The 17,364-nt window shown below is 41.2% G+C and overlaps 1 protein-coding gene across 1 annotated transcript in view; it reads right to left on the bottom strand.

Moving 5' to 3' along the window:
- CCNL1 (cyclin L1) overlaps positions 1 to 17,364 on the bottom strand; it is a 180,675-nt gene that overhangs the window by 155,719 nt on the left and 7,592 nt on the right. Inside the window, exon 3 of the mRNA XM_044070486.1 lies at positions 13,583 to 13,692. Coding sequence (XP_043926421.1) covers positions 13,583 to 13,692 — 110 coding nt within the window. The remainder of the gene's footprint in view (positions 1 to 13,582; positions 13,693 to 17,364) is intronic.

Below are 17,364 nucleotides of genomic sequence, written 5' to 3'. Positions count from 1 at the left end.
AATTTTATCCAACCTTTCTTACTTTGTGATTTTTTTTTCAGCTTTGTCATTGTCAATGCACAGCACCATACAAACCTCCTACACATCACAGCTTGTAAGTGGAAGTACTAACTACACATATGCAAGAGTACAAGATTACACATCTTTTCAGATTAACAGAACAGCACACGTGCGATGGTAAGGCAAGTACACATTTGGGAAGCCAATATCAAAGCTTTCAGCTACTCAAGTTTTTGATATTAGGGGATGGGAATATTAGCCCAAGTGCAGACAGGGTAAGGATTAAGATAAGGGATAGCTAACTGGCTGCCTTATAGAATACATGTGCCTTTTAGAACACGTGGCTAAAGTCTGCAAACGACATGTAAACTGGGTGGTATTTTTTGATCTTCCAGACTCACAATTGCCCAAGCATGGATAAAACCATTCTAACTGCTGCAATGGTCAATAGTCTCACATGTGAAAAAATGCAGCACAGTGAGTTTTGGTACATAAAACATTTTTACACACCACACAGTAACACGCCCCTCCAATCAGACACTGTCATAAGAAATCTAAGCTCTCTTGCTAATTCATCATGGGTCACCAGTAGTTTTTTTCTGGCTCAGCCAACTTCCCACAGGCATCCCCACTATATTCCCAAGCAGAAAATGAAATGGGAAAAAATCAGTGCTCTACTCCAGTTAAATTCAAAATAATATAAAAACAAACTCTCTTTACTCACATCTAAATCAGACCCACTACTGATAACACACCTTTGCATCCATTTGTTTAATAATATCCCTCAGTTTGAGATTACAGAGATTAATAACTAAAAGACCAGTGACCTCAAAAATCTTACGTTACCACAGACTAACAGTATCCCTCTGTACTCCCTCTGACTCCTCAACAGAGATCTATGTCTAGCTTTTCAAGTCATGAAAAGATCCAAACCTCTTCGACCTCTTATTCCTTCACACAAAGTATGTGTAGGTACCTCAAATTCTCAGCTAAAAAGGAACTAAACCAGACAAAACATGTTAGTCTGACAGACTCAATGTATCCCTCACCTTACCTCTAGAACAAACCAACTAAGTGTCAAGCACCCCTGCATGACAAACCTAAAAAAACTGGATCAGCCGCCTCAAGTTCCCCCTGATCTATCCTGTCTAGCCCTCCATGAGGCTAAGTAATGGGTCTACAGCCACCATACCCGCAGAAAAGCCCCTTAAGAGGCCCACTCTGCGACTGAACAAACTCAGGAGGGATGCCAAGATGGCATGTTTGGCACCATTGGACATCCAGGTAAATTGTTTATACCCATGGAAGGGATATTGTGAGGACACTTCCGACACCTGTTTGTAAGCCCCCGACCTTTCATACTATAGTGCCATCAGCCTAACTAGTCTACTTGGCAAAGCCATGGAACACAACATATCAAACAAAAAGAACCCCAGTTTGGCTTCATCCAAGGGAGGCCATATCAACTTAACTCAATAAAAGGTCATGGAGCCAGACAGTGGTACTTCTGTGCTAGGGCTGTAAACAGGAGACCTAAAATGCAGACCCTAACAATAAAGTGGATAGCAAACTGGATGACAGACGAATAGTCAAACTGGCAGATGCCACTCCAGAAATTAAGAAATTAACTAGTGGTGCACCTAAGGGCTCACTAATGAGACAATTGTTTTTCAGTATGTACTTCTGAGCTCCAAACCATAAACTTAGACTTAAGCCAAGTAACTATGATGACTACACACTGGGATTCCAGTTCACCACCTGAAATACAACACCTATGTAGAGATACAGGCTTTGCATTCATTCCATGCCATTTGGTCTTAACCTTCCTTGATCTCCTACACCTCCACAAGACAAACTGTTCCACAACCATTCAAACTATGGATTTAAATCTCTACAATACAAACAGTGGATGAATACATACATTACCCATTACTTCTCTGTATATACATACACACACAGTACTTCACAGGGGGGGGGGGGGGGTGCCATTGCATCCTTCAAAAACTAACCCCAACAACAGAATGACCATCTGCAAAATTCATTCCTAGCCTGACCTGCTCTTTGCCCTTCTAGAAGTGCGAGTTATATCACAACAATGAGTACTGTTACACACAAAATGTTAACAGATTCACGAAAAAATACAATTGTTACAGGGTCAGACACCACTAAGAACTTAATGATGGTAGTGTGCACCACATATTTTTAGTTATGCTATGCAACAATTATAAGTCTAATTTTTTTTTTTACTACATTACACCATGCTTTACTACATCACATTATGTTGTCCCAAGCCTAAATGAACTGTTTTAGTTAACTAGTTACTACAGCATACCTCCCAACTGTTCGGATTTTTGCCCCATATTTTCAGTTTGTTCCTCATAATTAGGGTTTTCTGACAAATCATTAAGGACTGACGTCATTAAATGACACACATTTGAGTTTCAGATCAGACTTTTATCTTATTGTAATACCAAACAAAAAACTAGTACAGACAAATGAAGTGTAGCAGCAGTTTACTTGAGTGGGCCTGAAAAATACTGCCTTCAGTCATTGGTTTTACATAGTTACTAGCACAAACAAGCAAAGCTGTATTATCACTGACTGTACAGTAATGGGATCAGGATAGTTAAAACAGGGAAAAAAGTCAATTGCTCTCCTAAAGAGGAGCAAAATGCCAAACAAAAAGGTTTTTTTTAAACTCAGTATACAGGCTGGTCTAGGACCGCGGAAGTGTCACACTACCAACGCTTGAACTGTAATACACCAGCAGTTATCCAACTTCAAACTGCAGCACAGATGAAGGGCTGAAATTGTTACAGCTACAACAGTCTCTTCTATTCCTATACCGACTGCTTAGGAAATAACCAGTGGTTACCAAAGAGAGGCACCCCTTATCCCTTTGAATGTCAAGCACATGAAGTGTGTACACCCATCCAGGAAAACTAAGGGTGAACACTTACTGTGCTGTTTTTTTTTTTTTTTTTTGTGGGGGGGGGGGGGTCCTGAGTGGAATTCAGGCGCATACAATATGTGCATCACAAAACTAAGGATTGAGCACCCACCATTCTGGCAAGAAGGAATGCTAAGGATTGAGCACCCACCATTCTGGCAAGAAGAAATGCTACTGGGAAGGTCAAGTGAGTAAGACACAGTAAAAATTAAAGTCACCTGCAGCAAGATGGCACCAGCAGCTCAACACCCAGCCACCACAAAAATGGGAGGAATGACCCAACAGGAACTGGTAAATCCTTTATAATCCAAATCTGATAAACATTATTTTTTTGTGGGTGGGAGGGAAAGACCAGAGAAGAGGGGAAAAAAAAAAAAAAAAAAAAAAAGTGATCAGGAAATCTGCCACTCATTTTTATTTGCTCAGGCATCTACAACAAGGCCGACGCCCTCCCATTTTTAAGCTTTCTGTGATAACAAAACATCTGCATGAAGTACAAACACCTGCATGAAGTAAAATTACACCAGGGTACCACAACAGTAGATGGTTGAATCATTTGCAACTCACTGCAATTATAAAAAGTTTAAGAAATCCTAAAGGGAGCAGTGCTCAAAAATCCCTCCTTAAACCAAGGAAGATGAGGCGAATTTATCACAAAGCAAATTGCGCAATCACTAATAAATCCGAGTGTGGTTATTTAGCAAATACTTCACATTAAACTGCCTCTCTAAACATTTAAAATACTGAATATAATTAGCGGTTGTGTGAAATACTGGTCACAAGTGGGAATGATAACTGCTATTAACTCTAAGTAAATTACCAAGGATTACAATGCAACTCCGTACACACACTTACCTGCTCTGTACCATTGCTACCAATGCATACTAACTCTGAGATAGCTGTATCTCAGCATAAGGAGATTCGCAAAGATACTACAACCTCAGCAGTGTTAGTAAATGGTACCTTCATAAACGTACAGAAGAAAAAATCTCAATGCGAAAAGAAAGCCAAGTCTGGTGGAGGCTGAGGGATAAATCTCTCAGCTTAATGGCTCACGATTCCAAAAGGCTTAAAAGCAGCTACAAAGAAGCCAAAATGCCACAAGCAAACCCAAAGAAATGAGAATGTTACTTTGGTGAAAGGGTCTTGCATCCTTCAAACATTACATTTTTGGAATAATGGGAGGGATGGCAAAGTAATGGAATAAATAAAAGATGGTGGTGGGGGAGCCTGAAATAGGTAGCTACTAGTCATAGCCCAGGAGACCATCAAGGAATCTAGCTCCATTTCCCAGTTGCCCCAGAGTACTATCTAGCTAAGTGACTTGCTCACAATCGCACACTAGACAAATGGAATTAAACCCTGCAGGAAGCAGCTCATTAAAAGATAATGGCCTTAATCCTCTGCTCTAACCTCCAAACTAGTCTTTGGGTGGATAGGAGAATCAGAAGCAGGAAAGAACAGGATAATGTCTGAACTAGAAGGAAGGATGACCCAAGCATTTTTGGCATAGAAATAGTGTGTGGTTTGAGAAGACCAAGGATTTACAAAATATATGCATCTGGAGCATTTCTCCCCAGGCCTCTGCTGAAAATTGGCTTTGTTCCAAGTCAGACTTTCCCAGTTAACAAATGTTAAATAAATAAATACATTTCCTGTTCTTCGGAGTGCCTCTGACGGAAGAGGAAAGTCTGTCAGTCCTTAAAATCTGAGGAAGTACACAACATCTGAGACTGCCCCGTTATGGGAAGCCAACTAGCCCAAAAAGCAAGGTGCAATGGTGCATGAATTTGGGTGAAGAATTACAGGGAGAAGAGAAAGCCCATACACTCAACTGAAAATATTTGTACTAGAGCAAGAGAAACCTATAGATTTCTGTAGTAGCTAAACAGAGTCGGGCTTATTTTCATGTACATATGGCATATAAGGTTAGACATGAATGATACATCAAAAATACTAAAATACTACTACAGAACTACAAAGTCAGTATTCTGAGAGAAACAAATTTTAAGAATTCAGCCTAGCACAAGTACCAAACAGCACGACTTTTGCTATACTGAAATTAAAAGCAATTTGTTTCCTCAAGCTAATCTATGAGATTCCAAAGGTCCAGAGATGATGTGCTGAATGATTGAGTGGGGCAGTGACCGAACATTATAAAATTAAATTAGTTGCACTAACGAAACTAAGAAATTTTACATAGTACCACTATTAAATGAACAAAGAAATGCATCAAACTCATCAGCAGCAAGTTTGCTACCACAGTGGTAAAAAGGTCTGCAAGCTACCAAATGTGGACAGCAGACAACCCAGTATGATAAAATTGTCTCTCACCAGAAAAAAAAAATTCAAAAACTGACATAGCAGCAATCATGGAAGTTGCAGTTAGAACAGTTTAGGGTCAAAGTCTGCACCTTGCTTTTAGGCCTTTATAACTGCATCTAGATTACCCACAAAACCCCTTTATCTGCTCAGCTGAGAATGTAATGACTTCAGGGAGTTCAGATAAAGTCACAGTTGGAAGGCTTGTGATAAACAGAAGACCCACTGAAAACTGGAATTCTACAGTGCAAGAAAATGAAAGCTACATACTTACCAAAACATTACATCTGTACTAACACTTTCAAAAGTTACAGGCATTTCTGTCAGCTTGGCAAAAGAGAAAACGAAACAAAAAACATCTTTCTCAGGGTACAAGCTTTTCCTCTCTTATGTTACAAATCTGGGTGGGGTGGAGGGAGTTTCCACACCCTCAGTCACATTGAAACCTGAAGTAGGTCCTCATGTACCCACTTGCACTCATGCTTCTTACTGGGCACTGGAGTTAATGGCAGTCAACCTCCAAGCTCAGATCTCCCAAACCAGAGACTATAGTTTTTAAAACAATGAAGCAGGCCGAAAGTGATCTTGCACAAAAAATAAGCGGGAGGTGTAATATAGCCATCAAAACACTGCATGCATGAAACATACAAAAGGGAAAGAAAAAAAATCCAAAGAGTCTCTGGAATGTGGGTGGGGGACAGAGCACCTGGAGGAAACACACACAAATATAGGGAGGGCATGCAGACACTGCACAGAAGACACAAGCAGATAACTGAACCACAGAACATCTTGCTGTGAAGCAACAATGTTATTTGCAGTGCTACTATGCAGCCCTCGTCTGCCCTGAAACTCCCCAGTGCCTTTTAATTACTTTGCTTCCACACACTACACTTCCTTGTTCAGATCTCACACAGTTTTTCCACAAGGTTATGTTCTGGAAAAAAGTATACCACCTTTGGAAACTGTCAAGCAAGAGTCCAAAGCTCTTCCTAACTAGGTAGGTCGAGAGAGGAACCCCTCCCACCATTGCTCTTCTCATGCTTTATAAGGACATTTAGGGAAAGCACAGAACCACTGCACAAATATCAGGTTACTTAAGTAACTGTAGCTATACTATAATAAGCCCTGGCAAGTGGTGGCAAGGACGTGTTTGGCAGCCACATGGACAAGGCTAAATTTAGAAATTTGTAGCACAAAGCACCAAAAGAAACAAAATATATAAATCGGATCCTTTAATGATGGACTTGGGTTCTGTCCACATACCTCAATTGGAGATATACAACCATGCAGTGTAGCAAGTGCCCCAATAGCACTCAACATTTTTACCCAAGAATCAGAAAAATAATGGGGGGGGTATAGGGACAAACATTATACCAATTCGCCGAAGTTAATAAAACAGATTTTGAAAACAGCAACTTAACTAAAAAAAAAAAAAAAAAAAAAACGAAAAATAGACATTACACAACTGTATTAAAAAAAAAAGCACAAAAATGTACTCAAACCCTTGGAATCAGCCCACAAAAAGCGCACATCCATTGGACTCTGTTCATTTCCATATACTGGGATTTGGGAACACAGTATATTAACCACTATCAGACAGTATTAGGAGCAACCACTGAAATGAAGAAACCATGCACCAAGCCGCAGGAAGGAGACACTTGGGACACTTGCCCAATTGAAGGGCTAACAAGCATTTGTATGGAGCCTCAAGAAATAACAGGATTTCTCTAAACAACAGGGTAAGAGAGGTCAGCTTGCATGGCCAGTAAGGGGCTACAAGGAAAATTAGGTCTTGCCTTCAGGATACAACACCAAGGGTACCAGAATTTGTCAATAAATTCTGGATGCATGACTAAGCTTAAATAGGCCCCGGGGGTTATTAGCTTAATGCACACTTATGAACCTACTCCGTTAGGCAGAGAATCAATGACTGTACATATACCACAAAAAAGCTACATTAGGAACAAATGAATATTGGCTGCCTTTACACTGCTGAGATACAAGACTGACCAGATGTACTTTGGATATTACTCTGGGATTTTTTTTTTTTTGGGGGGGGGGCACAAAAAAAAGACTGGACACCTTCTCTGATATGCCAGGACAGAAGAGGATTAGCTCTTCCATTCTTCACCAACTTCTTTTGAAGGGGTAAAACATTTTTCAGTGAAAGGAGATGGGGAGGGCTTACTTGTAACCCTTGAAAAAGAACTGACAACAGACTGTACATGTAATCGCTTTCTAGACAAACAAGTGGGACAAACTTCCCCAGGCCAGAGTGGGAAACAACCCCCACCACCACCACGAGCAGCTGAAAGGCCTTGGGGTCCACTGCTGGTCACTCAAAGTTGGACCACAACTGCCTGAATGTAAAACATCCTGCACTGGCTCCCACAGCCACTCTGGAAATTAACCTGGTAGCCATTATTGAGAAAAGACTTCTCTACTCATTTTAGAGAAACAGAGACAGAGAGAGAGGGAAAATAAATATAAAGAACTTGGCTTCTATAAATGCCTTTTACTTCTGGCATTAAAAAAAAAAAAAAAAAAAAAAAAACACACAGGCCCGGGGAATAAAGGCATTCTTAGTGGGATTCCAAACCTTTGAGGTTTGATACGGTGGATACTACTGCCAATTAGCATGAACTCAAAGTTTAATGTACCAATCTGTTAGAACCTGTTAATGGATAAATCAAGTGAACACAGGCATCTCTTTTCAAGGGTAACCAGGAAACACTAGTCTGGTTATGTAACTTGTTCATAAACAGAAAGAAAATAGAAGAATCAAACCCTGTACCTGTCTGGTTACATGAAGCAGCCCAATTAACAGTTCAGAGCTTTAATCCTATGTACATACTGCCACAAAAGACATTTCAGCTGGTATATACACTTGAAGATCCATGTGGGACACTACACTGGCTGTGAACAGTGGCTTAATATTCTTTACCTTTGTCCAAACACTGCCAAAAGGAACACAATATCTAATCATGGGTCTGATAAGAGAGGAGCAAATTCTGAAATTAAGATTTCCTTGGATCTACATGATGTGTCTTCGGAAAAAAACTACTACAGTACTACAGAGAAATGAAAGGAACAGGCAAGCAAAAACTGAGGGTAATGCTACTCGATGCTAGAAGTCTAAATCTCAAAATGCACTCACTCGAGGCACTCAAAAATGGAGAACATAGATATCTGTGCAGTGACCGAGGCCTGGTTCAAAGCACTAGAGAGCACCCCTGCATTACCAGGATATAAATCATACCACACTTTTCGGCCATCTAACCTGGACCAGAACACCAAAGGCAGAGGTGTGTCCATATTCATTAAGGATATCCAGGCTAGCTGTGCAGCATAATGCATCAGAGGTTATCCAAGTGCAACTAACTCTGGGCAAAACTGCAATCCAAATTGTAGCTTGCCACAGATCCCCCACCATGCCCCAGGATTCCCACTCCTCTTTTCTTGAGATACTGGAAAATATTAGGGTTCAACAACCACCCTAATAATGGGCGATTTCAACTATCCCACCATTAACTGGGAAAACTACTCCTGTACCAAATCCTTCGCTCAACGCTTTCTGGAATTCATAAACTCCAAATGCCCTGGATCAACTTATCCACACCCCAACCAGGGGCAACAATATCCTACACCTAGTCATTACCAACATGAGTGCCCGGTGTTCTACACCTGAAGTCAACTCCTCATTGGTCAGATAAGGCCATAAGCTAATCACCCTAGATATCCGGATCCCGCCCCCACCCACCATTAAAGGAAACCACGGTAAACATTTTCTCCAAAGCCAAAAGTGGCGAACTTCATGACACCCATGCAGATGGACAATACAATTACAACTGCTGAATCCTACACAAATGCACTCTAAGCACTTACACGAGTGCATGGATTGTGCTATCCCAAACAGAGCCAAGATGCTATCCTCCAAAAAAAAGGAAGCCAATTTGGTAGTCCCCTGCCATAAACAAACACTACAACAGAAAGAAGAAACTGTTGCAAAAAATAGCAAAATCCCATGAGTGGAGGAGCTCCCTGGTTAGCCTCAGTAAGAAGCAGAGATCCTTTATAAGATCCTCCAAAGCTAGCTATGAAAACAAAATCGCCACTGATTCTAAGGGCAACCACAAAGCATTCTATAGCTATGTCAAGAATCGCAATGGCAACACCCAGATTTGCTCAGAGTTACAGCACAACGATACGAGAATCACAGAACCAACTGATTGCCAACATCCTGGAAGATAGGGTCAGTGCTAACTTTACCGACCCTCTCACCCCCCAAAGGGCCCATATCTATACAGGAAAAATGCAGAGTCCCTGTAATCACATCTATGCAGGTAAAAGCCGCACTCTCTAAAACCAAACACACAGCATCTATGGGACCGGTAACATCACAGGCTGCGTTTTACAGGAACTTCAGAACGAACTGGCTCCCCACCTAAGCACCACATTCAATCATAGGCTCACATCAGGCTTTGTGCCCACTGAATGGCGCACAGCAACAGTTATCCCACTCCACAAAAGGGGACCCACCAGCCACCACTCGATCCTGGGAACTATTGCACTATTAGCCTGACGAGCCTGGTTTGCAAGACCATGGAACGTATCATCATGGAACTCATAAACAAAGACACTGGTAACCTCCAAACTCTGGACCCCACCCAGTTCGGGTTTGTGAAAGGCAGATAATGCCTTCTGAACCTGATCAACTTCTTTGAGGCAGTCACCAAAGCCATAGATGAGAAGGCGGTTCACACAGCCTATCTTGACCTCACCAAGGCTTTCGACACCATCCCACAATTCTGGAATTCTAGCTAAATGTCACAAGATGGGTTGCCAACTGGATCACTGACAGAACCCACGCTGTAAAAGTTGCAGACTCCAAATCTGACTTCAAACCAGTGACAAGTGTAGGACCACAGGGTTCAGTCCTGGGACCTCTCCTATTTGGTATCTACTTCTCTGAAGTACAGGCTAACACAGAAGGCCTCTGGCTAATGAAGATTGCAGATGACTGCAAACTAGGAGCCAGTCGAATCCCCAAATGATGTAGACATCCTACAGAAGGGCCTCACTGAGACATATGCCTGGTGTCAGAGGCATGGCCTCAAGCTCAATGGCAAAAAGTGCATTGGCATCACCTTTGGTAAAAACTCTGTACCCATGAACTACCACATAAACAGCAGTCTATTCAACTCCGAAAGTGTGATGAGACCTTTGTACCCAGGTGGACAGTAGTCTCTCCTTTGATAATCACATCGCCACAGTAGTCGGGAAATCCTTCTATGTGGCACATATCACAAAAGGTTCTCATTCAAGAAAAAAAAAAATAAAAATGTAATTTTTCCCCTCTACTCAGCACTCAGACCCATTATAGAGTACAGTGCCCCCTTTTGGAATGTACCTCACAAGACATCTGCAGCAGCAGCTGGAAAGGCCACAGAAGTACCTCACAAAGAGAATCACTGACCTCAAACAGATGCCCTACACTGACTGTCTCTCCAGCTTTACTCTGTAGCACATCGCCTACTCCGAGGTGATCTCTGTCCAACATAAAAAGCTATGTTAAACCCAGAGCTGGTGGACATGCTACACCTAAAGAAATCCCAATCCTTCCGAGCTACACGCTTTAGGGACCTAAACCTTGTCATCACAATAAACAGGACATGCTGGAGGGATAGATTCCTGTCCCAGACACTTCCTACACTCTGGAACAATCTGGAACAAGCTACACATCTATGTCAAGCAAAGTTCCTCATTAGCACTCAAGAAAAATCTTGGCGAGTGGATAGAAAATAGGAAATACACCCCGGGGATCACTTCTGTGGCTCTGCTCAACAGTGGCAAAGGAAATTAACTTTCTTGGGTGCAGTAAGTCCGGGAACCTTTTTTGCTAGGCTTACTTAGGCCCTTGGGCAGACAGCCTAGTACCTACCTATGAAATCTATACTATTATCAAGACAGCTTCTGATTGGAGGAGTGTGGTCACCTATATGGTATGATGTGGAAAATGTACCAAAATGAGCTACACTACACTTTTCTCACTTTTAGTGGGAGATAACTGCACTCGTCAACATAATCTAACTCATGATCAAAAAATTCAGAGCTGATGGTTTGCAAACATAAAATAACCATAAGCTAGAAATGTTTTAAAACCCTAAAATATATGCCAGAACATAAGAGGTAGAAGAGGGACAAAACAAAAAGATGGCTGAATGGAATACTGGCTAGACAAAAGACTGAGACTCAAAAGGTGGAAATCAGTTGTGATGGCTAAAAGCAGAATATATGGGAAAGTAAAACCAAACATGGAATGTGTTAAGACTGACACTGTCAAATGCTGCACTGTTATACAGTGTCTAGGAAAGACTACAAAGGTAAACCACTTCATGGGACTGCATACCAAAGAATTCAAGTATTTGTGTACTTAGATACAAGTTCAACCCGCTCATAGTGTCAGAAGACTAGTTACAGCACACTCCCAAGACAAGTCTAATCAGACACGGGCCACATAAAAAGCAGTCCCACTACCAGAATAGCAAGTAGTTTCTGTAGTACAGAAAACTTACCTTACGACACTAAACATACAAAACCACGACCAACTCACCCAGAAGACAACTCCAGCATTTCAGTGTATCTAGGGAATGTTATAACTGCATACCAAGACACCTGCAGCATACCTACTGTAATGAAAAACTGCAAGACTTAAATCTATGCTATTAACACAGTTTTGCATGTGGTCCTGAAACAACGCAAAATATTCTAGTAAGAATGCACCTAGATTTAAAACACCATATGGTAGGAAAAAAATGAAAATCACCAAGCAAAAGACAGAGTACACTAGCTTCTTTTAAAATGTCGAAGTGCTCACTACAGCAATATACCACCGAATTATAAAGAATTCATAGGACACAAGGTGGAAGAGGTTAGGTTTAAGACATAGGTGAAAAACTTAGCACCCCATGGAGGTAAATGTGCTTCCTACAACCATGCCGCATTATTCTTGTTGTTATCAAAGCACTGGCATTACTACAGGGTGCAATGAGGATGCACACACTATAAACTTGTTGATGCATTCACATTTACAATACAAACAGAAATGCACTTACAATGGCATTTTGAGGCTAGTAATGCCAGATCTTTTTTTTTTTGGGGGGGGGGGGGGCGGTTAGACAGAGCCATTCTGTTGACTACCAGGGGAAAAAAAAAAATAGAACTTGATTCCAGTGCTGCTACTAAACTTGATAGGATTAAATCAGATTTCAGCACAATGCCCTACGGCAGATAGCCTAGTATGAACCTATACCCCGGGTATCACTTCTGTGTCACTGTTAGACAGAGGCACAGTATATTAACCTCGAAAAAAAGGCTCTCGAAAAAAGATAAAATTAATTTAAAATGGTTGGCGAAAGCCAAACATACTCTGGCTAGGCTTATAAATGCCCTAGGGCAGATAGCCTAGTATGAACCTATACTTGCCTTACATCATTAAATACTGAACTTGTCTATTAAAATGGCTGTCAACTCTAAGCACATGCAAAACAAAACAGTCAACATTGTACTTCAATAACAAACGCTCTATGTTACACAAGGGGAACAAGAGAATTGGTACTTAGGCAAAACCACGCATTATGTCTTGCATGCTCTGCAGTTAAAAGCCTGCAAAGCTTATGCTTCCGATTTGCATCTGTCTGCACATACTACCTTATGTTACTCAAGGTGTGAGACATGGGGTGGGGGTGGGGGACTGGCATCCTTCTTCGAAAGAAAGAAAATTCTAAACTTGGTAATTATATGAACTGACCCTTGGTACCCCCTTCAATATGCTCCACATATTCTTCTACCACTCAGCGAACCTGTATAACCACACAACTGGTGGCCTTCCAGAAACATATACAAGAAAGCCATAAACCATTCATATGTACCACAGTCCTGATAACACCATTCATACTCTCCTTAGCTGTACTCTTGTCTACATTTTGTTTTACAATACAAGGCATTGCCCATAAGTTTTAAATTCCCATTTTTCAAACAGCAAAGCTCTTTATCATCAACATATAAATACCATCTACAACTATTGTGGGGTGGGCTGCCTATATCAAACTAGCTAGTATAGTTAAATGATTTTTTTTTTTGTTTGCATGGGAGGGGAGATGCAAATAACTGGTTACTGAATGCATCTGCAGTCCAACTAAACAACTACTGGTTTGCCATACTTTGCAGCCTATGGCCTTCATGACCACACATTACAAGCTTTCAATACATAGTTTACATTTTTGACACATAAAACGTTAAGAGACTCACCTCTTTGCTCTTAGCTGGCGTAAATGATGAAACACATTTATCACATCTCGTACTCGGCGGGGTACTTCCTCAATTTTTGAAGCGAGATTAATGCAAGCCATGGCAACAATCTAAAAACAAGCCAAGTAATGAACACAAAATTTTCTTAATTTGACCCAAGTAATGAAATGATTTTTAAATGCACACAATGCCCATTTTTCCTACGAACAAAACATGCACTCTTTGAAAAGAAAAAGAAAGCACTAGTCTGATTTAATACACCTTAAGAAAGTACAACTCAGCCAAAAACAGTACTGACTAAATGCAATACTTACATGACACCCACAATGATGTGGAGAAAAATACACTATATGGCACACAGAGTAAAAAAGGCAAGTATTACCAATATGCTTCTCACAGCATTCAAATTGCCAAGGATAGTAAAAATGTCAAGCTAGCTTTCAGACTCATAACAAGGGATCAGGTTAAAGCAAAAGGAAACATTTCAAAAGGTCGAAAGATTTTTTAATCAATCACTTTCCCACTTTACATTATACAGAGACAGCATTTTGCAAACTAGCACTTTAACTGTGGAGTTTGGTACTAAAGGACGTGGAAAAACAGACCAGATCCAAACACACTTACTCTTCCTCATTACAGTATCTAACTTTTAGTTCCATGCAATGCATATACTATACCCATCTTAATGGGATGTAAGACTATGAAGGTGTCAAGTACACACTTACAAAGCAGTACAGCAATGCTCTATACCACGATTCATGTGTTCTACTCCTCCATCCCTAGCATTTTAATCATGCTCCATGCAGAGATCTTACAACCCCTAAAATAACAGATGTGTGAAGCAGTACAGTAATGCTCTACAGCACATACTTTGTGAAGACTCATTTGCTATAATCTTCAACAGTTCTCCTCTCAACATCAGTAGTACATTCAAAATAAACTGAACTAGTTACATTTCTAATATTTTAATGTTGTGGCAAGGGGAGGTGGTCAACACATTGCTATCCATTTCTATGTTCTCAAGTCAAAAAACATCAATTCACCACCCACAAGGTACTATATAGTTTTGTAGACCTCCACTTATTCTAACCACCTCTGAATTTGCCTTCTGTGTATTGCACCATACAATAACTTCTAATTCATCAATATTAACTCAGAAGCCTGCCTACTTTGCCTTCCACTACTTCTCCTGGGACACGTTATCCCAAGTTTGAGTTTACTAAACCTAGCCAAGTTCCATAAAACATTAAGTCACATCCTACTTCTAGGGCTGCACCCACCCACCCCTCTCACTTTCATCACACAGTTAAGGCTGAAAAATTGCAGACTTCAATAAAAGTCCATTAACCTCGCACAGTTTGTTATGCTTTACACTGTAGCTTGCATTACATCACAAAGGTCATAAAAAAGATGTGCTGCCACATAGGCGGTGCTTTCATTTTGAGTTTTCCTTACCTCTTTATGGCCTCTAAACATCTCATGCAGTGTAACATGTACACATTTATTAATTATTAGACATTCATTTGAGTACTCCCCATCTTGAACAGATTATACAGGACACCTAATTACATGCGCTTGTTTTGCTGAAAAATGAATTTGTAAAATCAATTGGTGAATTACTGCCCCTTTCCTCAACACATTTAACAAAAATCTCAAAACCCACTTAATTCCAAGAACTTAAACTGGAAGAAAAAAAAAAAAAAAAAACAGCCAACGATACGACTTACATTATAAAAAAGATGCTAATAAAAAGGTACAAGATCTGTGGTTGCACACACAGGTCACTTGCAACTTGCATAGAATCCCTGAAATCAACTTCCTTCGCCCAGAATGATACCATAAGGACAAATGACAAAATGACTGACTTCAACAATTGGCTAAGCTTCTGGTGTCAAAGGGGATCCAGTATCTGTCTGCCTGGGATGACATGATCCGTCAGACCACGATGCATTGCCAGAGATGGTCTGCACCTGTAGCCCCTGGGATTCAGGTTACTAGCTAAGGCTCTTGCCACCCCTATAGTGCCTTTTTTAGGCAAAGTTCAAAGGACAAAACCACCACCATAACAGGTACAAGCATGCAAAACCTTAAGGTAATGCTACTTAATGCTAGAAGTCTAAACCTCAAAATGCACTCTCTCGAGGCACTCCTAAAAATGGAGAACATCGATATCTGTGCAGTAAGACCTGGTTCAAGGCTCCAGAGAGCACCCCTGCAATACCAGGCTACAACTCTTACCACACTTTTCGGCCACCAAACCAGGACAGAAACACTAAAGGTGGAGGAGTGTCCATATTCACACCACCAGGCTAGTTGCCCAACACAATGCGTCTGAAATTCTCCAGGTGCAACTAACACTAGGTAAGACTGCAATCCAAATTGTAGCTTGCTACAGACCTGCCACCATGCCCCAAGATTCTCACTACACCTTTCTAAACATACTGGAAAATATTAAGATACAACCAAACACCCTAATACTGGGTGATTTCAACTCCCTGCCATTAACTGGGAAAACTACTCGTGTACCAACACCTTTGCCCAACGGTTCTTGGAATTCATAAATTCCAACGCCCTGGATCAACTAATCCTTAGTCCCACCAGGGTCTCTAATATCCTAGACCTGGTCATTACCAACATTGGAAATTGATGCTCTACACCTATGGTCACCCCCTCGGTCAGGTCTGACCATAAGCTAATCACCCTTGACATCAACATCCCACGCCCCAGTAAGGAAACCTTCTTAAACTTCTCCAAAGCCAACTTCATGCTACTCAAGTCAGAAGTGACAAACTTCATGACAACCACACAGATGGGAACTGAAAGTTCAACTGCTGAATCCTACACCAAGGCACTGAACAAGCACATCCACTCGTGCATGAATCGTGCCATCCCCAACAGAACCAAGATGCTCTCCTCCAAAAAAAGGAAGAAACTGTTGCAGAGAAAAAAAAAAAAAAGAGGAAAATCCCAGGATGCAAAAAACTCCTTTACCAGCCTCTGTAAGAAGCGGAGATCCCTCATAAAATCCTCAAAAGCTAGTCACAAAAATAAAATTGCCAAAGATTCCAAACACAACCACAAGGCATTCTACAGTTAGGTCAAAAATCTAAATGGCAATGCTCAGATCTGCTCTGAGCTACAACACAATGGCATTAAATATACTGATCCCAAGGATATTGCTAATATCCTGGCAGATCAATTAAGTGCAAACTTCACCCCCCTCCCACCACCAAAGGGCCCATCTCAATACCAAAAGATTGACAAATTCCAGTAATAATGGCCACACAGGTAAAAAACGCACTCTCAAAAGCTAAGAATACAGCACCCATGGGACCAGATGATATCCCAGGCCGTGTACTACATTAACTACAAAATGAACTGGCACCTCGCCTAAGTGTCATATTTAATCACAGCCTCACCTCAGGCTTCGTGCCCAACGAGTGGCGCACAGCTACAGTTATCCCACTCCACAAAGGGAGGAATCCACCTTGGATCCCGGGAACTACCACCCCATCAGTCTGACGAGCCTGATCTGCAAGGCCATGGAACATATTATCATGGAACCTATAAACAAAGACACTGGCAACCTTCAAACACTGGACCCCATGCAGTTTGGGTTCATGAAGGGCCGATCTTGTCTCCTGAACCTGACTGACTTTTTCGAATCAGTCTCCAGAGCCATGTACAAGGGTAAGGTGGTCCACATAGCCTATCTGAACCTTGCCAAGGCCTTAGACACCATCCCCCACTCTGGAATCATAGATAAACTTACTAAACTGGGC

Source organism: Protopterus annectens, chromosome 4.part1 (genome assembly GCF_019279795.1).
Source record: "Protopterus annectens isolate FY-2018-M chromosome 4.part1, PAN1.0, whole genome shotgun sequence".
Lineage (NCBI taxonomy): Eukaryota > Metazoa > Chordata > Ceratodontiformes > Protopteridae > Protopterus > Protopterus annectens.
Note: the sequence above shows the minus strand (reverse complement) of the source record. Positions and strands in the feature narration are given on the sequence as shown.